Source organism: Diadema antillarum, unplaced genomic scaffold, assembly GCF_040938485.1.
Source record: "Diadema antillarum isolate AM-2024a unplaced genomic scaffold, OU_Dant_1.0 seq00001296_RagTag, whole genome shotgun sequence".
In the NCBI taxonomy this organism is placed as follows: Eukaryota; Metazoa; Echinodermata; class Echinoidea; order Diadematoida; family Diadematidae; genus Diadema; species Diadema antillarum.
The window spans coordinates 425,136-447,784 of NW_027272075.1; the positions used below are offsets into that span (position 1 = coordinate 425,136).

A 22,649-nucleotide genomic window follows, 5' to 3' on the forward strand; every position below is an offset into this window, starting at 1 on the left:
AGAGCATGATTTTATGATGTGCTGTATTCTGTAATTCGTTCCTGACCAATCTTGTTAATCTCATAAATTTGAACCTCTTCTGCATTTGTGTCAGTGTCAGTATAACTGTGAAGCTATTAACAGTTACTCAAACCCTCTGACGATGTAAGTCTAACATTACTATCCATAGTACTATAACATGTCTACAATTCATTTCTACGCAAGCATTTCCACGCAAGAACTTCACATTTTGCACACTGCACTGACTGCACTTTTTTTCTTCTTTTTTTCTCTCCTCATTCTTCCTTCTCTCTCCCTTTATCGCCACTCAGTGAGTGCTGATTTTAAAATGATATTCTTACTATGTCGTATTGCTTAGACAATCATTTCTGAGGCCATTGTCCTCGTCAAGCGTTTGCTTATGGTGATGGTCTCCTGTATTTCTGTAAACCAGAGTTGCTTAATATGTCTTTGAACGACAAATACACTGGATCCTATGTTTGCACAAATATATGCATAAAATTATGCCTGTTTGTTTTCATTTTGTATTGTGTTAGAAAAAATGTTGGATATTTGAATTAATCATTTATCTGTTTTAACTGTCAGATTCAAATTATACTTCGTTCAATCATAGTTCGTTCAATTAAATTTGTATCTCATTTATCTATGGAAAAGAAATTCAGAAATAAAATTAAATCAAATCAAATCAATCAAATAAAAAAGAAAAAAAGAAAGAAAGAAACATGTAATACTTCATTTTCATGATTTTTGTTCCTTTTCACCAATGTCAAGCCTTTATTAGGATCTATTCTGGCACGGCGTCATTGTTGAGAAGATGACCAGGGTCCTGATCTCAGTACGGACAGTCAAGTTGCTGCCTCGTTCGGCGCAGCTGAGCCCAGTTCTTGAATGTTTCAGGGGGTTAAATTCCCAATCTCGTCTCCCTGAACATGTTGATAATGACCCGATGACCCGAGATCCTATATATACTCAGCCTTGTATAAATCACTAGTACTCAGTCCTCTGTTCTTCACATACCGACCATAAAACTCAGCTCAGTTCCGTACATTTGAGGGCAGAGAGCTACAACTGTGCACAGACGATTTGAACACTCGTACACAAACACACACACACACACACACACACACACACACACACACGCGTCATACACTGTATCATACACAATTCAATAATTCGTTGCTGGGGCTTTGCGTACTGCGTAATAGATATTCATAAATGGCTCCCACTCTTGCCGAAGAGAATGGTACATTTGCGGCTGCCGTAATGAATAATCCTGAGATAATCTCTCGTTTGGTTACGGAAAAACAAGGCGCGGACGGGATTGCTTCGGGGGATAGTTCCTCTACTTCCCTAAAAAAAATAATTATATATATATATATATATATATATATATATATATATATGTGTGTGTGTGTGTGTGTGTGTGTATATGTGTGTATTAAGATTATATAGAGAGAGGCTTATATGTAATGGACGGCGAGGTTACAATAATTTTTGTCATTGATTTTTTCATCTGTAATAAACCAGCCTAGACTAAACAAGACTAGTCTTCTTTGCCTAAAGTGTCGGTCTCGTGAGCCTCTTTTGCGTAGTGTGGGTCTCGAGAGCCTTTTTTTTTTTGCGTAGTGTCGAACTCATGGGTTGTATAACTCGTGGGCCTATTTTACCTGACGTCGAACTCGTGGGCTGTATAACTAGTGGGCTGTATGACTTGTGGGCTGTATGACTCGTGGAAAGTATAACCCGTGGGCTGTGTATGACTCGTTGGTGTTGGTCTCGTGACGTGCACCCATTTCTTTCTTTTATAATTATAATAGACCCAAAGAGTTCATTGTTGAATGTACACAAAATAAAGTCAAAGTTATATTTCGTTAGATAGTACACTCAAATGTCATGATATATTCTCAAAATGACAGTGTGTGTACATATTATCTATGTACATTGTAATAATGTTTTTAAAGGACTGACATTTTCATAATTCATAATTGAAATCGTATGGGGACAGGCTTTTATATTTTAAGGCATAGCCCTCCTGTCAATGTATGTTTATATATATATATACATATATATATATATATATATATATATATATATATATGTTTTATTCTTACTTACTGTTATTCTTTTGTAATCATTCTTTGCGGTTTCTTAATTGTATGTTCTGGTTTTTGGTTTTTTTTTGAAAGTGTTTGATAACTTTCATCTGAAATTACTGTCACCTCACACTTTTGCCACGCACGCGCCCGTTTACACTTCCAGATTAAGAGGGATAGCTTCGGTTGAAGATGTACAGTATTCGAACTTTGAAATGACAAAACCATGTCCATTAGTACTACATTTGTTAATCACCTTCTAATAATTTCTCTTAGTTTCCGTGCTTCTATTGTATCATTTTGGAGCACCTTTTTGTTGACTAAATGTTCCCTCCTGAACCCATCACTGCACTTCATAAAGCTAATGTCCTTGGCACTTATTAAACCCCATGCCCCTCCATTAAAACAATTGTGTAATGTAATAGTATGCACACCTATGGTTATTATTCATGCACAAAGCATGTAATGAAGAATAATACATGTCACATGCAGATTTTAGTGAACTTTCTGGTTGTAGGATTTAATTTTCTTTTTGTATTCGGCAAGAGTACTGTTGGAAAATGTTATAGTCCTCGAAAATGGCGAAGTAATTTGGCATCAGTGAGGAGTCGAGTTGACTCATAGTAACCATATTGGGCCATGTTCATGTTTTCCATTTCGTTCTCTGTATCGTGAACCTATGATTATCGTGATGGCATAAAGCACCAGCTATGTGGAATCATCCCGGGAAAAGAAATCTGAGGCGAGATGAAAATAGTTAGTTCCATTCGTCAAATTTTCCGCCAAATATGCCAAACTTTGTGGAGCAAATATAAAAACAGGAGAATGGGATGCTGCATGATGTCGTTTACAGTAGATTTTCAAAACTTGATGGTAATATTGTCCATCGGTCTCCCGCTTCTGCCTATTTGCACCCTCCTCCCTAATCGTCCCATTGTTAGGAGACTTTCCCTGTTTTGCCGCAGCGCCATATTTTTATCGGTTCGTGTGATATTTTTATTTTCTTACAGAAAAAAGGAACATAATTAAAAAGCCTTCGTTTTCATGCAATATTACAGGCATCAAAAAAAGTTATGTGTTTCTTCACACTTTTTTCTCAACAATTAAGAGCATAAACTACGTTGAAATTCAGACATACCAGCACAATTAAACGGTACAACGAATAAACTGAAATTAATGTTACTAACCAGCTATTTCAATTCTATCCCCGCAGTGTAGGCCTACAATTTCTTTATCATTTATTATAATTGCTATGTACATGATGAATTAAGAAGACGTTTTAAAACAGAATCGGTGATAGAATTCACAATGCCTTATTAAGCACTAACTTCGTCCATGTCCTTTCGTGTATTTATACAAACTCATCGATAAAAAGAGAAAGTTGCAGTCTGTGACATTTATATTCAGAATGGTGATTCTTTTTCATATAATAAATAGAGGTAAAAAGAACAATGCTCGCTCAATATTTCATTTTCTGCATGCTCTCCAGTCATACATCCTTGTAGCTATTTGCAAAGACAGCTCGCTACAATTTCAGCACACGCACGCACAGCGCGCGACCGGCGAGCTGCGAGAGTAGCTCGCTCCCATCCGATCGCGGTGTGCGCGCGAGTCCACAGCCCGCCGTATGCGAGTCCATTGCGAGCCTTTGCAAAAGGCTATCCATGACGCTTTAACAGAGTGGAAGCTCAAAGGGGTATTCCAGACGATTTTCATAATTTCACATCATGGAGTATATAAATCAACAGCTCCATGTATAGATTTGTGCAATCTATTGTGGTCTTTGAGCAGTTGAGCAGAGAAATCAATACTTTGAAAACACAAAACAAATTACACTGAACAAGAATGATGACATAGGAGCCTCACATTATATTTCAGAAATGGAGCAGTGTAATTCCTTTACAATATCATGTACTTAACATGTTCACCTGTGTAGAATTTATGCATGCTTTCTTCTGCTTATACTTCCTTGAGCCCCTACTCATGCATTCATGTAGTGAGACTGCCATGTCATCATCCTTGTTCATTGCGACTTGTTACAAATTTTGAAAACATTCTTATTTCTCATCCCAATCACTATCCTAAATTCTGAAATTCTGTACCCAATACAACCAATCTATAGTTGTTCATATGTAAAAGTCTGGAAATCATCCGGAGGTCTCCTTTAAGATCTTTCTTTGAAGTTGCAAAACACTGGTTTCCTACTTGACCAGAAACGTGGATATCTGAATTCATCAGTGAAGTACTGCTATTATTTGGCAAATGAAAACGTGTACTTGACACGCTTTAATTCAGTAAATAACTTTATCCAGCTACCAAAATCACTCCTCTCATGTCTGTTCTCTCTGCTGTCTCTTCCCCTCTCTTCCTCTCTCTCTCTCTCTCTCTCTCTTCATTATACACTCGTACATACATAATCATATATATATATATATATATATATATATATATATATACATATGTGTGTGTGTGTGTTGTATGTGTGTGTGTGTGTCTCTCTCTCAATAGTTATATCATACAATGGGTACGATGGCTTATTTAGATTCTATTTAGATTTTACGCAATGTAACAATGTAACTCCATGCATGTCAAGAACTTTAAAACGGAAGACTGATATTATGAATATGCATACATGTACATGTTTTGAAGAAGATTCAATTGGAAGGTAAATAATGATGTGTTTCAACGTTTCATATACTCATAAAGTAGCCTATTTCTTTATAAGGGTATGGAAAAGATTGACCTTAAAAAAAAAATCTTTATAACGCCTTCATAAGTGCATTTCTAGTGTTTCAACGGGCAATTCAGCTATATTTTGAGTATTACCCGCATAAGGTTGAATTAAATTTGATACTGATAAACTGTCAGATATTAAATCAAAAACGTTAAAGAGGGTTTCCAGTCCAATTATAAGTTACTCTGATAAGAAAGAGTAAAATCTAACGAGTACAAAAGTAAAAATTTTGATTTCAATTAGAAATTAGGGCAGTTATGAAATTGTTAAATTTCGGTAGTTTCTGCAGAACATTTCTCGTACAGTTTATGTGTAGGCCTATATGCAAATGAATGAGCTGATGATGTCATCACCTCCCTATAAACCGTTGATCATGTAAAAAAAAAAAAGAAAATTCATTGTTTTTGTTATTAAAGTGTAAAACATGATGTTATTCTTGATTGAATAACTTTAGATTAATGACCAGTTAGATATACTCTATCAGGACTTAAGACTGACTTACAGCATTTGAATGAAAACTGGACTTTTCAAAATTTTATGTACGTACTACATGGCAAGTTAAGAGGAGATGGCATTATGACTTCTCTGTTTGTATATTCAACTTGACAGTTCAAGGACTGTTCCATGTAAAATTATCTAAACTTTGAACTACCATAACTTCCTTACTTTTCATCTGATTTTGATCAAATTTAGATGTTGTGCTGAGAAAATTTTACTCCTTTTTTTTCAGACTAAATTTCAACTGCACTGGACTTCCTTTTAAATGCTTTTGCTGAAATTGATAAAATAGGATTTTTTTAATTCAGATTTTGCACCTTGTACAGACCAACGTCTATTAGTAATGATGTAAGTTCTAATCAATTCAGAGCTTCAGCAATTATTTCCGTTTGAATTATGTTTTGGATGTAATTTTATCAAATTTTTCAATGTGTTCCTGTTCACACTTTCTGTTAAAAACTCGACGCATGTGTGATCTATAAGTCGTCTTTACGTTTTCTATGAAAGACATCAATACATAGAAATCTAAGCCCTCAATGCAGTTATTCATAGCTTAATCTAATAAGTGGATTTTCATGGGTTAAAAGCCTAATATTGTGTGATATCTAAAGTAATTATAGTATCTCTAATCGTAAGATTTTACACATACAGTTGAAGCAAGAGTAACACAGGTCGGTTTAAAGCACATGACACCAAGTAGGCCCTAAAGAGACTCATTCATAGCTCTAAAAATATCTTTACCAAAGTATAATTTACCCAAAACGAATTCAGCTATGCGTTCATTCCTTCAAATTAATCAATACTTGTAGGTGACAAAGGAAATTAGGTTAATAGAAGCAAAGCAAAGAATGCAAAGTGAATTACTTAAACACCAGTACAAGTCTATGCGGTGCATCGTTATTAGTAATTATGTCGATGTCTCGTGCTGAGAGTACGAGTTGATTTAAAAAAAAAAAGTATACAGCTTATCATAAAGAAATATCTTGCCTCACCATTATGGGTGGGTTTTTTTAGACAATCTCACCAATATCAATACCAATATGCATATTCATGCAACCTTTTTCTAACCTAGCCACCACTGTCTGGTGTGCCCTTGATTCAGAATACATAGACCACGACGTGCCTGCTGAGCTCTTTTACTTGCACCAGCACTCACCTCACTCATCTCATTCTCTGTACATAGTGTCTACACAATTTTTGTTGTCGCAATGTAATGCCAGAATGACTCTGTTTTTTTTCTTTTCTTTTGTTTTCGATAAGTATACATCATGTATGTTTTGCCCATTTTCTTTTTTTTTCTCTTTCCAGGCTGTCGTATCTTCAAGCTATGTGCTTATTTGACGACAGTCTTCTGCATTCACACTCCCAATACATGCGCCATAATTCAGTCCGATCATTGATTCATTATATCCCGAGTAGTTCCCAATTGACGTGTTCTCTTACTCTTTTCTTTAATCTGTACACGTATATCTCATCTATGTTCGGATGTACACACTGTATGTTTTATTGTCTTGAAAATAAAATGAAATGACTTTATTTCTTGTAATATGTATTCAATGCAGAAAATTCCAAATTACATTCATTTGAATTGAAATTGGAAAAAAAAAAGGATCTCTGTTGCGTGTATGTTTTTAGATATCTCGTCAACTCGTCTTTTCCTTGAATTGCCGAAAGCTTAAGAAATTGGAGTAATTGTATTAGTAGCAGTCATAAAAATTGTTTATTGTATAAGTGATCATAAAAGTACGATGGAGATAACAACTATGAAAATGATTAAATGTGTATTTGCATATACTGTATATATAATATATGTGAAAAGAAGAAAGCACAACGGCGAAGAAAAAGGACAATCGTTCACAACCAACGGTGTTTGTAAAGTGTCATAAGAAACATTATTATGACCTATTTTGATTAAATTAGGCCTACAGGGTAAGTAACCTAATGTGGTCTTCCATTGACAACTTTTTCACACACAGATATGTCATAAACGATCATTTCACTCGCAATTGAAACAATGTGTCTCTTGTTTACTTTCGATAATGTACAGACACAGCGGCCCCCATTCTCATATTATATCCTGATGTAATCCTATTGATAAACCATTCCTGATGTAAGATGAGCATGTTAAGAAGCAATATTTATGCTGATTACATTTTTGTCCCTTTCTATTTTTTAAAGACCAGAAAAAGAACAATTTTGTTCCCTCACTTTACATCTCTTCTACTCTTTTATTCTGCTGTATTCCTGTCCCCCCCCCCCCTTCACTCCTCTTCTCTGTCTGTTTCTGTGTTTATCTCTCCACCTTTTATCTTTCTTTTTCCTTGAGACTGTGTTTCTGGATTTGGTACACACAGGCTGATATGAGCCATGCGCAATTACCAGGCAAGCAAGGTCGTACTATTACATTGTACCACAATTTGTATGCATGTGTAGGGGAGAGGAAAAAGAAGAGAATAGCCGTGTACGTACGCTACGTGCCCGCACGGGAAGTCCTCGATCCCGTGTACAACACACCCGCATGCTGGCAGCAAAAAGAGGTGCATAATTATTTTCTCCTACACATGCGCTCTGTGAACGACACATATTAAAAGAGCGTAGTGGCGTAGTGGTTATACTAGGAGTGATGAGCACTTTTAGTGCTTAGTGTACGCTACAGCGGCTATTATTGCAAGAATGCAAGCTTTGTCTCCTGCGTGGATTTCGTTCGTCGTCATGTAAAGTATGGCTATTAGCTTCTGTTGCCTTTATACGTCTGAATTTTGACGTGTCGAATCTGTGTGGCCAGATTTTTGTTTGAGATGAATGGAGAAATCCACCTTCGACATCAGCAGTGGAAAGGATTTCCACTTATCGACTACGAGTACGCGATACGTATGACCATCTCTTTGCTTTTGCGTTCTCAGTCGGAGATTAAGTTGCTTGGAGAATTTGAGAAAGCAAGACGGGATAAATTAAGCAACGCCTGCTGAACGTGAGAATGGCATGTGCCGGTGATAATGCTTGCCCGTGGAATTCAGATTAACCTGTAGATGAAACGTATGAGCAGTGGTGATCACGATTGTTCTTGTTTATCAAGTAGCTAACAGCATCTTCTCCTGCCTTAAAGTCTCCTTATGAGGTAACAGAAAAAAACACGAGATATACTTCCTCATTCATATACACAGGTAGTGTGACTGATATTGACATTCTGGCATAATGTGGTGGTTTACATTCTGCAGGATGTTGGCACTGGTTTTAGCCAACTCAATCTTCCTACAGGTCCTTTCAGCAACGGGGGAGGCTGACTGCCCCCCGCACTGCTCCTGCACCCAAATCATGGACAGTGACGGTAGAGCCACTGGTTACATCGCCATCAAATGTCTCGCGAGCAACACCATCTCTACTCTCAAGGGCGTCTTCTCTCCGCTGTCGCTGCGTATGCAGATAACAGTGACTAGCTTGTAAGTACTGATCTACAGATGCCTGCCACCATGAGAGTGAGGGAGAGAGTGGGGGGGGGGGGGGGAACCATTCATGAAAGAATCACCGTTATATATGAGAACCATAATGGCGTCAATCTCTCTTAACCTTCACAACAGTGTTGACGTTGCTTTGTTTCTCAGCTGACAATGCATAAATTCACAACAAAGTACATGTATATCACGTTTTCTGTAGTTATTTCTTGACACAGAATTCCTGTAATATTCATCTTCTTCGAATTATATGTTGATTTAATAATTGCGAGGGTGTTTTTTTTTTTTGTAAACCATTGCATAATTCATAGTCAAATTACTTGTTTCATACAAGATAAGTATTGCATATTGCTGAGTTTATCTGATAAACGAAGATGTCCATGTCCGTCTAAACTACGCGTGAACTTCAGAATGAGACGAAGAACTACAACACGTTTAGATTTTGTTCACGGAAGAAAGATTAATGTTTTCATGATTGCTCTTTTAGGTAGGCCTACTTTAGTTTGGTGTAGACAACAAAGGGCATTTATGGATATTTTTTTCTTTCATGTAGGCCTAGTGTGTTGCCATGTGTTCTTACAACCAAATACATTATGCTTTGACTGTTCTGGAAAGGCGACAGTAAGAAGACGATAGACAGTGTCCAAGACTAATTGAACTAGCCGTGTCGATACATGATTTGATTGTACAAGATTTCAACATTCAATTTCTAGCCCACGGCATGAAATGTCCAGACCAAGTGAGACGCCAGAGTGACGTGGCCCGGTTATGTTTGTTGTGCCTGTATTTCAGTTCTTGAATCAAAATCAAAAGGCATATCGTGATGGCCCCCATTACATTATATTGTTAGGTGCTACTCGAGTGACTTGAACAGTTGTGTTAATGGGGCAGTTTTCTTTTCACTCCACACTTCACTTCGGGTCATGGTCGCGTATATTCACTCCATTGAGGAACTGTGCGAAATGTGATTATCGGCTCAGTGCAGTGGCTGCATTAATACGAAATCCCTTCAGAAAAGTATGCTCAAACAAAGCTTTCAGCTTCAGAAGTGCCCATACATTTTCGCCAAGAGGTCCTTTCGAGTGCACTTCTAGTTCACGCTGCAAAGGAAACTCAAATTGTGCTTCAATATGACGCTACTGGTGCACGTAATTCGTGTACATACGGTTAGAGTTTCGTCCGGCCACACGTTGCAACACGTTTCAAGGTTTGCATGGCCAAGAAACTGGAGCATGAATTCGTAGCTAAGTAGATCAACGAAGCGTGTGCATCTGCACGCACGGCGATAACATTCGTGTTCTGTTCGCACGGTCGTGGTACGCGCTGTAGCGTGTCAGATAAGCACACCAATGAGAAACTCAGCATTCCGTAAATTCGTTCTTGCAAGGTTTCAACATCTGAGCGATTGATGGGGGGAAATGGTTACTCGTGTAGCACTGGACAACGTATTAGAATGTAGCGTCCTTTGTTGTGCGTTCTATAGCATTGTCGGTGATATTTACACGCGGCTTGTCGTTTTCGTGAGCAGTAAAGCAGAATGATTGCATCAAGTTTTAAGTACTGTAACAGCACATAATATTATGACATGTTTGAAACTCCGCGCGCAGATTAGTTGTGTACTCTAAGAAGTTATCACTCTAACTCCTTATATGCTCAAACCGTGTGCTCAAACAATTTGTGTAGATTCTGACACCTTCAAGTCAAAATGCTACAAGTAAAAGTGAAAGAGAATAGAGAGACGGATACACACACAGTGGAAGCGTGCGCTGCTAACTGCGTCGTTAGGAGTTACATCACACTGTCCTCCGCAGCGAGCGCGCGCACTCCTAGGGACAGAAATAATATATTATGCTAATCTTTTCTGACCGATCTTTGTCGCCATTGTTCTTCCCCATTCTGCGTAAGGCTTGTAGAGACCACGCTCTCCTCGGTTGTTTTTCTTCTCTCCCCTCCTCTTCACTCTTCACTCCCTCACTGTCATACACACATACAAACACGCACGCACCCTCACACACACACACACACGCACACAGTGTACATTATCTCTCGCTCACTCTCTCTCCCTCTCCCACATTGTTTTGTTTGGTTCTTTAAACGTCGGTTGCAATAAACAATTTCTACCCGTCTACTCATTACGAGGAGAATACTCGTTATGTGGAACTAATCAGTGCGCGGAATATTGCTAGTGTAATATCAGACACTCCTGCTCACGTCGGTACTGTATAGATGAATTATCATTTCCCTCGCTGATGAAAGGAAACTAACCTTGCTCGCAGAAACATATCCATGCTCATTGTACTTGTGCAGGTTTACAGTGAAGCGCCTGCATTTGCCGAAATTCCTGTTTAATCTCCAATGAGGACCGATGGATATTAAACGATTTCTTGATTGTGATGTTATCAGTGGTGTTGCGATACTTGTTACATCAATCCAAACACATGCATAAACTCTCTCTCTCTCTCTCTCTCTCCATCTATCTATCTATCTCTCCATGTGAGCAAGTTCCAAGCCTGTTTGATTGAAAAGAATTAAACCTGAAACTGCCATTAACTGAGCATCGATGTAATCCCTACCCAGTAGGCCTGCATATCATTTTAAAGGGACATTCCAGACGATTTTCATAATTTCACATCATGTAGTACATAAATCGACAACTCCATGTATAGCCTTATGGAATTTATTGTGGTTCTTGAGCAGAGAAACAATACTTTGAAAAACCTTTAACAAATTACACTGAACAAGGATGATGACATAGGAGGTTCACATATTTCAGAAATGTGGCAGTGTAACTTCATTACAATACCGCTTGCTTGCAAGTTCACCTGTGTATAATCTATGCATGCCTTCTTCTTTTGTTCTGCTTCCTTGAGCCCCAACTCATGCATTCTTATGGTGACTCTGCCATGTCATCATCCGTGCTCATTGCAATTTGTTCTAAATTTTGAAAATATGCTTATTCTTCTTCCCAATTATCACAAATTCTGAAACTCTGTCCTCAGTATAACTAATTTATAAGTGTTCAAATGTAAAAATCTGAAAATCATCCGGAGGTCTCCTTTAACCAACACCCCACTGTGTCGACTTCCACTCCCACAATCATGCATTTTGGAACACAAACGTTTCGCCATTGCTCATGGTTTTTATGTCACAGTCTTAATGGTCTTTATCATAGTCCTTTTCATCCTCTGGCTTTCGACAACAAATTGATTTATACTGCTTGAAATTAAAGGCATTATCTATAATAAGCACAATATATTCAGGGAGAGAGAGTAACGACCGATGGTTCGATTTTTGGAGGGCCTTGTAGCATAGTGAAATAATCTGTTGGGGCCGGAGTCTGCACGCTACAAACATCATGAGATATGCAAATCTACATATTTCTGAAACTCGTACCTCTTGTAGTGGACACTGCCAACTCTCTTAATATCTCACATTGTCGATGACATCCATTCTACGGCAAAGAATGGAAATGATATTTTGTGAATAGTCGTGGAAGGATATAAACCTATACAGAACAACATTAACCTTTGCATAGCAGGGCAGTGGAATGCTCCAGTTCTTCCTGGTGAAGACTAACAGCATCTAGCCGAAACGACTTTCGTTGAAGAGGGTCAATCTTGCCATTGCATAGCAGTAATAATGAATGCGTGTTAGATGTTTAAATTGTATGGCAGTGAACTGTATGTATGTTAGGTGTATAAATCCCTCTCCAGATTTTAGTCTTGTGCAGATCAATAGGCCCTACTTACCACAAGAATATGAAAATATTTACAGAAGTGGAGCTGAAGACATGTCAGCTATGTATTTAAACTTTCACTATTTTTAACCATTCTACTTTTGGAAGTGAATAACCCAGTCAATGACTAATAGGATCTGACGGGTAAAGTGATGTACATGTCGCTCCGTTGTGATGAGATGATTCTACAGATGCCGCCATGCTGTGTAGTCAAGAAGAATCTCATCAACGGAGCAGGAATTACTGAATGGCATTGCCATGGTAATTTACGAGAAAGTCGTACATCACAAGACACGATCTGAGAAGTCTCTACGTAGAATAAAAATCGAATAGAATCAGGGGAAACACGACCAGTCATCCTTTCACTGAAATTTATGAGTGTCTGTGTTTTGTAGGTGAGACTCATTTCATTAACAGAAGAGTGACAACGAGATATCTCTATGGCAACACGATGACGAATACAGCAGAAGACAAATTCCTTGACATGGGGGAAATATGAATCGGCTCGTTATGAAAAGAAATAAGGTGATTGGTAATCGCGTAAAATGAGCAATGCAGTCACGAGGTATCAATCAGTACTGAAATGAGAACTGAACACGCATGCTCAGCAAGCGAGAAGGCAACATGGCGAGTCTTTCACTACATCACCATGCCTTCCGAACAGACGAAGACCAGCGCCATAAGGGTGAAGCTTAATAAACTGTCCCTGTTAAGCCTTTATCCAGATAGTCGGGATGGGAGCATCCCTAAAGTTAGGTCTCAATAATCACATGAGTCTCTGAGATCGCACGGGCAATCTCTCGGCAAGGGCAGAACTGCAGCGTCCTGTTATCATCTCATCCCTGTAGCGTTCATTTCCATATAGTAGAGCAGATAAGCCGAAGAATTGTGCAAAAATTGACTAAAGCATGAAACTTTCACCATTGTTAGTACATGCTATAAGATTAATTCTAAGATCGGGAGGTAAGTCTAAATTGACCTCTGATGACCTCTAGAGGTCAATGACCTCAAAATCTAAGAACATTGATATTTTGCGTCATTGGTTAATGATAAACACAGTAATGATGTACTAAAACTTAATTTTTGTCACAGTGAAATTGTCTTTATGTTCCACAGAGCCCTGACAGGTTTCTACCTTTGACCTCTGATGACCTCCAGAGGTCAATGACCTCAAAATGTCAGAAAATTGATATTTTGCATCATTGGTTAATGATAAAACACAGTAATGATGTACTAAAACTTAATTTTTGTCACAGTAAAATTATGTTTATATTCCACAGAGCCCTGACAGGTTTCTATCTTTGACCTCTGATGACCTCCAGAGGTCAATGACCTCAAAATGTCAGAAAATTGATATTTTAATGCGTCACTCATAACTGAAACACGATAATTATGTACTAAAAACTAATTTTTGTAAGAGGAATTGCCTCAATGTTCCACTGAGCCTTTCGAGTCAGAATTCTACCTTTGACCTCTGATGACCTCAGATGACCTATGATGAGGCCAATGACCTCAAAATGTCAGAACATTGGTATTTGGTGCAATTGGTTGGTGACAAACATGATTTAGATGTTATATTCATTTGTATTACAATTGAATTGTTTTCCTATTCCACAGAGCAAGAGAAATTACTCACGTGTCTCTACCTTTGACCTCTGAGGAAGGTGACAGGTCAATAACCTCAAAATATCAGAATATTGATATTCTATGTATAGCCAATGGTCAACTTTGTAATACCAGATGTACAATCATTTATGCTATAATAGAAGAATCTTGTCATTCCATGGAACACTGGTCATTAACCTGTGCATTATATCCAACTTTGACCTCTCAGGACAATGAGAGGTCACTGAGATCACATGTGTAGGCTTACCTGTATTGATGTTTGGCTTCATTGGTGTAATCGTAAATGCTTAATCATGTACAAATCACGCATTGACGTTTTGATCAAAGTATGTATGCATATTCCACAGAGCATTGGTTTATAGTAACAGGTCTCTGAAATGTGAGAGGTCAATTACTTCAGAAATAAAGCTTAAGTTTCTTGAGTGATGGCAGTGACCTCAAATATAACTGTTATGTTTGGGTTAGTTATGTAGACTAGCAAATATAGGCAAATATGGCCATTATCTCGACACTCGAGGAAAACAAGGCCCACGAGACTGATATACAGAGTGTTTAATCTATTCAGTGTAAGTCTCATAGATCTTTTCTCCCATTTGTCGGACTCATTATGGGACTGGTTTGCCTAAGTGTCAAGCTCATGGGCAATATTTGCATAGTTTCCAGCTGGTGGGCCTGTATTGGCCAGTGTAAAGCTGGTGGGTTGTTATAGTATGACTGCGATGAATGACTCATGGTCCTGGAGTATACAGTCCACAGCTGCGACATCATGGACTATCTTGAAAACTTCGACATACTGTGAGGCCCAACATGCATTCCACATGAAGCAATCCTGTGTATTGCAACTAGCTATTGCCATCCGAGACCTACCCAGGGAATAGATAAGCATTCATGGCAAACCATGGAGAAAGCGGATTGTGCAAAATATTTTGGAGTTCCAATAGGAGGCTCAGCTGGAATCAAATCGCCACAGCAGCTTAAAAAGGTTATACTTCAACCAAAGACTCTCTCCAGACGAAGATACGAGTATCATAAAGTTCAGGTGTTTTGCTACTCCATGCCGCTCAGGACTGTCCTGGAATATGCATGCATCATCTGGGGATCCATTCACCCAGGTGAAACATCATGAAGTTTGGAATGATCCAGAGAAGATATGCACTCTTTAGCTGCAATGACCATCATATGCAAAACAAGCAGTGTTACAGCCACACTTGAAAAACAAAACAAAGCAAAACAAAACAAAACTACAATGGTAATCCCTGTAAGAAAGTACAGCACAAGCAAATTCAGCGATGATGTTCTGCATCAAGAACCCCACAATATCCACTCCGCAGGAAGTTGTGGCTCTATTGCTGTATTCTTCAAAGAGGGCAAATGACCAAAAATGTCAGGCATCATTTGCAAGAACACAAAGTAGGCCTACTCCCAAAAAAAGGTGGCGGCTACTCTCGGCCACTGTCTTTTGTATCTCTTTGAAACACTTCAGGAGACTGAGAGATACGCAATATTCAGCTCTCTTATTGAAGATACATATGTCTCTCTTTTTGTTTTTTGCATCTGTTTGTTGTTTTTTGCTTCATATAGCTCTTTGGATACCTTCTTTAACCAATTAAGAAAAGGCTCCATGGCAGAATATTACAAGATTACACAGTATAATGAAGAAGAAGAAGAAGAAGAAGAAGAAGAAGAAGGAGAATAGGAAACGAGATCTGCTGAGCCAATCCCAATCAGTTCCATGGCAGATCTTAGTCGGCACTGCAAAGGTTTGGATGTCTCTCTCTGTTGACAAAGGATATTCTAAAGCTCTAAGTAAGTCCATGGGGTGGTTTACATTGTCTGGGCATAGAGGGTTGGGTTGGGTATATGAGGATATGATGCTTTGTTATAACAATTAGGTCTGAGATATCTGTTTTTTATGTTTGTTTTGACAATCCCGCATGGATCTCCAACGAAAAGGAATGATAATGTGTTAGACCCAGCCGCCACCGTGTTTTTTTCAATAGATTTTGATATTACAGTGTAGTTGAGAAAAAAGTAACCGCTCATTGTCCTAGATGGAAGTCAAAATTGAACTGTGTGTGGAATACTCTGCATACAATTTTGGACACACACACACACACAAAATGCATGTTTTTATATAATTATTATTTCATAAGCAGCTGGCCATTACAAACCAATGAGACCAGACATCAATATTCTTATATTTTGATGCATATCTTTCAATATCCTCCAGAGGTCAGAGGATCATCGCTAATGTTCATGTGAAATGAGTACACGCCTTTTGAATTGCTAACTTGTATTGCTATAGAAATACACAATATGTGCATCATGTCAATCATTAAATATTGTATCAGTTTCATTTTCAGTCTTGGATTATTTTTTCTATGTACAAATAAAATCGTGGCAAAGTAAACAACTTTCACATCAAAATATAAACGAGAATACTAAAAAAGAAATAGATGTAATAACGTGCAAGGCAAATACCAGGCCTACATCATCTTAAGGTATACAGGTGAAGGAAATCACCTTATTGATAAACAATTTACTTGACTGGGATAGCGACCACTGAACAATATTGTTTCTTAAAACTCTCTCTTCTTTTCAACAAGTGGAATAAAACACATGCACATACCGAGGCATCAGTTTGGAGGAGGGGTGGGGTGGTGGCAGGGATAGTTGACCCCCACCCCATTAAATTCTGAGATGTGGACTATGTTTTGTTGTTGTTAGTTTTTGTTGTTGTTTTTTGTTTTTTGCTCTTTAGACAGAAAACTGCCCAAGTTTTTCACTTTAAGTGTGCATCGGATTGTTAAAATTTAATTCTGAAATGCAAAATCTCCCTTCTGTGAGAGGGGATATCTCCTTTCGATAGACTCCTTCCCCCTGCTTGGTTCCTTCCACAGATATAACATACTTTGGGGAATGATAATTTCCCTTATTCTATGAATATATTTGTAAGAGATATTTTTATTTGAATTCCAAAGATGAAAAGGCTTTCCTATATATGCACGATTGTTCATTTTGGAGGGCAAGAGGCATTTGCCCCGCCTCCCGAGAAAATATGGGAGGGGGAATGGTGGGGACATAAAACTTTGCCTCCAAGTATTTCCAGAGATGGAGATTTTTTTTCTTCACTTTTTTGTCAGAAAATGAATTGTCACTGAACATTTCAGCTATAGTATGCAGCAGATTAAAAGGCAGAATCTCCTTTGCATACCCCCTCCCCCACACTATCTTTCGTTATGTCCCCTTCCATATACGCTCAGTGAAGTATAGATGCATGTTTAGTGAATCATAACCACATATATCATTCACAAATGTCTAAAAACATCGATATTTTGATATCTAAAGTTCATTGACCTCTGGAGGTCATCTGAGGTCAAAGGTAAAAACCTGTCAGTGCTCTGTTGAATCTGGAAATGATTTCTCTGTGGTATAAATGCATGTTTAGTGCTACATAACCACATATATCATTCGCAAATGTCTAAAAACATCGATTTTCTGATATCTAAAGTACATTGACCTCTGGAGGTCATCAGAGGTCAAATCAGACTTACCTCCCGATCTTAAAATAAATCTTATCGTATGTTCTAACACTGGTGAAAGTTTCATGCTTTAGTCAAATTTTGCACAATTCACGTGATTTTGAGGGCTTAACTGCTCTACTAATAGTCAAATCACCTCACATGCCACAAATGAGGTTTGAGGCAGATTCTTCCATGCTTCCGAAAATGTTCACAGATGACCGACGGAAACCTAATGAAAGAAGGAAAATATGGAGTCAACACACGACAGCCAAGTTCTTCCTATCAAACATAGAAATTAGTGCTCACAAACAGACCAGAAATTGAACACGGGCATTGTAATGTTAGAAAGAAATACTAGTAATTAAGAGTGACCACAAACTCAGCGAAGTAACAAAAAGGAATAATTGAGAGTTTTATCAGCATGAACGTCGAATGGACATTTTGTTCTCCAACACCAATTATAAAAACCATAACCAGTGATATCCAAGTTCACAAAATTCAAATAATCCCTGCTGGGGTCAAAATGGAGGTACCTGTATCCTTAACTCTCTCCCCTTTATTATTTTCACATACACATTTTCATCACTTTGTTACGAATTGTATGTGTGGTCATGATGACAGTACCAATGTTCAAGTTGTGACACATCAGTCCAAGATAACCAGAAGGACATATATGTGTACGCTTTGTTAGAATTAGCCTATATTCAGCTTTGTGGAGCATCATCACACATATTGTATATAGTAATGACTACAATGCTGGTGTAAGCTAACTATACCCCAGATGTTTATTTGACCAATTTTCATTTTAGGGTGAAGAAAACCGTAATGATTCCCAATCACTGTGACTAGAAGCAACTGCTTGAGCTAGACCTTTTACTAGACGAGCTTGTGATTGTGCTTGAAGCAATTGCTTACAAGCACTAGTTTTATGCATTCGCCCCAATGCCAGTGGTGAATGTAGTACATGTGTAGTCTTGGCGCAGACTCCTCTACGATCAACAAGGCTTTGTGCTTGCAAATTAGCGCCACTCGGCCTCGCGTTCACTCGTTCCCTCACAGTTAGTCTCTTTTTCAGCCACGAGGCCTTGTCAAAATGCTAAAAAAAAAATAATAAAAAAGCATGGTGATCGTTTCCCGAGTGTCCAGAGTGAGCGTGGTCGAGAAGACCCGACCTGCGCAGGAAGAAGGCATGTCCCTCTTTCAGACTTGTCGAATATCATCCTTCGTCTCAGAAAGTATCCACGTGATCAGTCACACGCATCGTATCTCTTCGAACTTTCTCAATGTGAGGGGTTTACAGCGGCTAAGACCCCGTTTACAGTGCGGGGCTGGGCCGAACCGAGGCCGAGCCCAGTCTCAATTGCGGGGCCGAGCCCCGCAATTTTGTCCGTTTACACTGCCGGGCTCGGCCGCGCTTTTAATTCAAACCTTTCAATATTTTGTCGTAGTAGCGCTCTACTTGTAAACAAACGCAATTTGGTATAATCTGGTTTTCAGACCCTTTGCCAACTGGATTCCTGGCGACGAAGTCGCCGTTCGGGCAAAGGCCTTTACCGAAGGAAAAATCCTTTGCAGGACAAAGCCACCTTAAACTACACTAGTTTTCGACGTTGAGGGGGTTAATATCCTGAATAACGAAATAGTACGGGCAGAGGGTTTGGAAGCCAGACTAAAATTGGCCGCACATTTGGCCCAGTTTGCGTTTACACTGAGAAAAGGCCGGGCTCGGCCGCGGCCGAGCCGCGGCCGAGCCTCGCACTGTAAACGGGGTTTAACTATAGTCCTTTTCTCTGGTTAATCATGCTATTCTATCTGTAATGATTAGTTGTGTAGAATTCCTCTTAGAATTGATGGGATGGCATGGCGCTCAATCTGTCCGGAAAGAATGGATGCAATGCCCGATCTTTCACTTATTGGGGAAAAACAGAAAGGACATATCAAAAAACGTGAGGAAAATGAAACGCCAATCAAAAGTAAGTTTCCCTGTCCCTTCTAAATCCGTTCTCCTTGTAATAATAATAATTATTATTATTATTATAATAATAACAACGATAATAATAGTAATAATAATAATAATAATAACAATTTCTTATTGACCGCTTTTACAGGGCCTGATCAAAGCGCTGTACAATCAACATACGACATTCACAAAATATAGAAACAACATAATAACAATTGAAACAGTTTAGTCTTAAGTTTCCTCCTAAACATTTCTTCTGATTAAACACATAGGCGGAGTTCTTTTTGGTAAAGTATTCCCGGCAACAGATCAAGCATATGAAAATGTGCGTTTGATGTCAAAAGCTTTGGTTTTTACTTGTGGGATTTGTATGATTGTTTTATCATTTTGTGACCAGAGTTGATATCCGGATACTGTACGGGTGGTTAGTAGGTTGGATAGGTATTGAGGAGCAGTATTCATCATGCACTTGTAAACAAGAAGGGCTAGTTTGAAATCAATACGCTCTTTGTACGGGTGTCATTGACGTCACATGTGTTTACTGCATGTTCTGGCAATAATCTCAAGTAAAGACACCCCGGACCAAATTTCAACAGGCTTTTTATAGGCTTTTATACATATTTTTCTTTATTCTTGACGCATTAACTGTTTTCATAAGTAATTGCCCGAACGACTGATTAATTGGTTGATGTTTGATTATTCACTCATGACCGAATCCGAGTCTGTGAAATTACCCGTCAATTTGTGTTTATAATGTACTTCATTGACATAACAATACGACAGACAAACACACAAATGGACTAACGAACGGATATTGAAACATGTTAGGTAAACATGTAATTATGAGTTGCTTTGGTGTCTGTTAGTATATATGGCAATGTAAGTGGTGAGGTTGCACAACTAACCATCGACGCTTGGAATCGTATTAACGCAACCGGAATTCTTGGTACGAAACTCCTCTGGTACAGCTATTTAAATGTGAGAAGCAACATTGAGCCACATCACTGAAGAGCGGGCCTCTAATGTTCTTTCAGGTTAATAGTTGGTAACGGGCGGTCAAATAAGAACTTTAAACCCTACTCTCTTCAGTGAGCGAGTACAAAAGACTTCCAACGTTTGTGGTGAGTAAATTATATATAAAATCTCTTTGATGTAGACACAGCTGGGAGGGGATTCTTTGGAGGACCTATACAATACAAAATATGAAATGCCTGTTAACTTGTGTTGATTTGTGCATACATTTCTCTGTAACAAGTTGTTATTAGTGTAACAAACGCATCATCTGTCTTAACATATTTCAGTCAGATGAGCTATAATATCATTAATGAATATTACCCTGCATTGGACGTGTGATTTTTCTATTCCTAATCCTATTTGTTCCAATTATAGTACTAATTTCAAGGTGGTACAGAAGTCGGCAAGAATTTTGTAACAGTGAGAAAAAAGCTTGCCCGAATTGGGCAAGCAAAGTGTCAAAGCCACCTTTTCTTTCACCTTTCCCCCAGCAAACCTACCAAGTCAACCATACAGATGCCAAACGATAACGACTGTTTAGTGATGCAACTCACTTTGATTTCTTTTCAACAATTTTCCAACACCTACGTGGAGAAGCCCTAAGGCAATGCAACGCAAACACTCCATCGAACCAAGTTATTTACTCCAACACTCTAAAAACAGATTGGTTGGAATGACCAATATATTGGTTAGATTTAACCAATCTCGTTGGTAGATATGTGTCCAGCCAATCTCTTGATTACAGTAACCAATCTCGTTTGGTTGAAATATCAACCAATCTGCACATTTAACCAACCTGGATTGGTTAGTTTAACCATAGATTGGTTAATCTAGTATGGGCTACATATATATGATGCAACCAATCCACCTTGGTTGAAGGGACCAGTGATACTGGTTGGGATTTAACCACAATTCATGAATTAAAAAAAAATACTACTGGTGAGTGTCACACGTCATATTTACGGCTAATTTCATATCGTACTCCTTAGCTAGACTATAGTGTACAGCCAACGATGACGTAATGTTAGCCTAATGAATATATGACCTATCCTACACATTCTACAGTACTCTAGAATCTATGTCTATGTCATATTCCTAATTACAATCACATACAACCCATGGTTCATATACCCACGAAAAATTGTAATGATTGAAGGCGCGGTTACTGAACTACATTCCATTCTTATCAGGCCAGCTGAAATATGAAAATATTTCCTGAAACACAAGTTGAAATTTGAATAATGAATATCACAATAAAGTATACAATTTTTCTACACATTTTAAGATCGAGGTCAATATGAATACCTTATAGATTAATGTATTTACTTTTTGCCACTAGCTTTTGCATATCAGATCATCTCTCATGAATATTCATGATCGATATAGAAGCAAAACGTATGTCGACTTTTGACGACTTTATGACGTACGTCTTTATGACCAAAACACACATATTTAGACAAGCAAAATTCATGTCATATGGCAACATGAAAGTGGAAAAAATATAGGCTTTGATATTCGATGTTTAAGTTATTTTTACATAATAAACTCTCTAAATGAAAATGCATGATTGATATAATTTTAAAAAAACCGACAACAATCAAGCTCCAACTGGAATCACATTTTGTTATTTTTACATGGTCTCGTAATGCAGATGCATGATCGATATAAGAACCAACAGAAATTATGTTCAAACTGAAAAAAAACGCCCTTTATTCCCGCACACATTTGCGCGCGCGCACACACATACACAAGTTCATTATATTCATTTCATTTCATTTTCGGCCTATAATTGCATTTTGTCAATGCAATCATGCATAATATGTAACTAATGCATTGTCTCATCGATCTGCACTAAATTCTCGTATGAATGAATTAAGTTCCAATTAAGTTGATATGTTTAACCATTTTTTAATAGTAGCGTCTTATTTTCACAACTTTCTACAAACAATTTTCTGTAAGAAAATCGAAGTAGGTCAAGTATGAAGCATCTTTGATATCGCGCTCGTATAGGT

At 38.1% G+C, this 22,649-nt stretch overlaps 1 protein-coding gene across 1 annotated transcript in view; it reads left to right on the forward strand.

Annotated features, from left to right (window-relative positions):
• The first annotated feature begins 7,909 nt into the window (after positions 1-7,909).
• LOC139708053 (BDNF/NT-3 growth factors receptor-like) overlaps positions 7,910-22,649 on the forward strand; it is a 224,244-nt gene continuing 209,504 nt past the window's right edge. Inside the window, exon 1 of the mRNA XM_071620037.1 lies at positions 7,910-8,765. Within this exon, the coding sequence (XP_071476138.1) occupies positions 8,521-8,765 (245 nt within the window). The 5' untranslated portion in view covers positions 7,910-8,520. The remainder of the gene's footprint in view (positions 8,766-22,649) is intronic.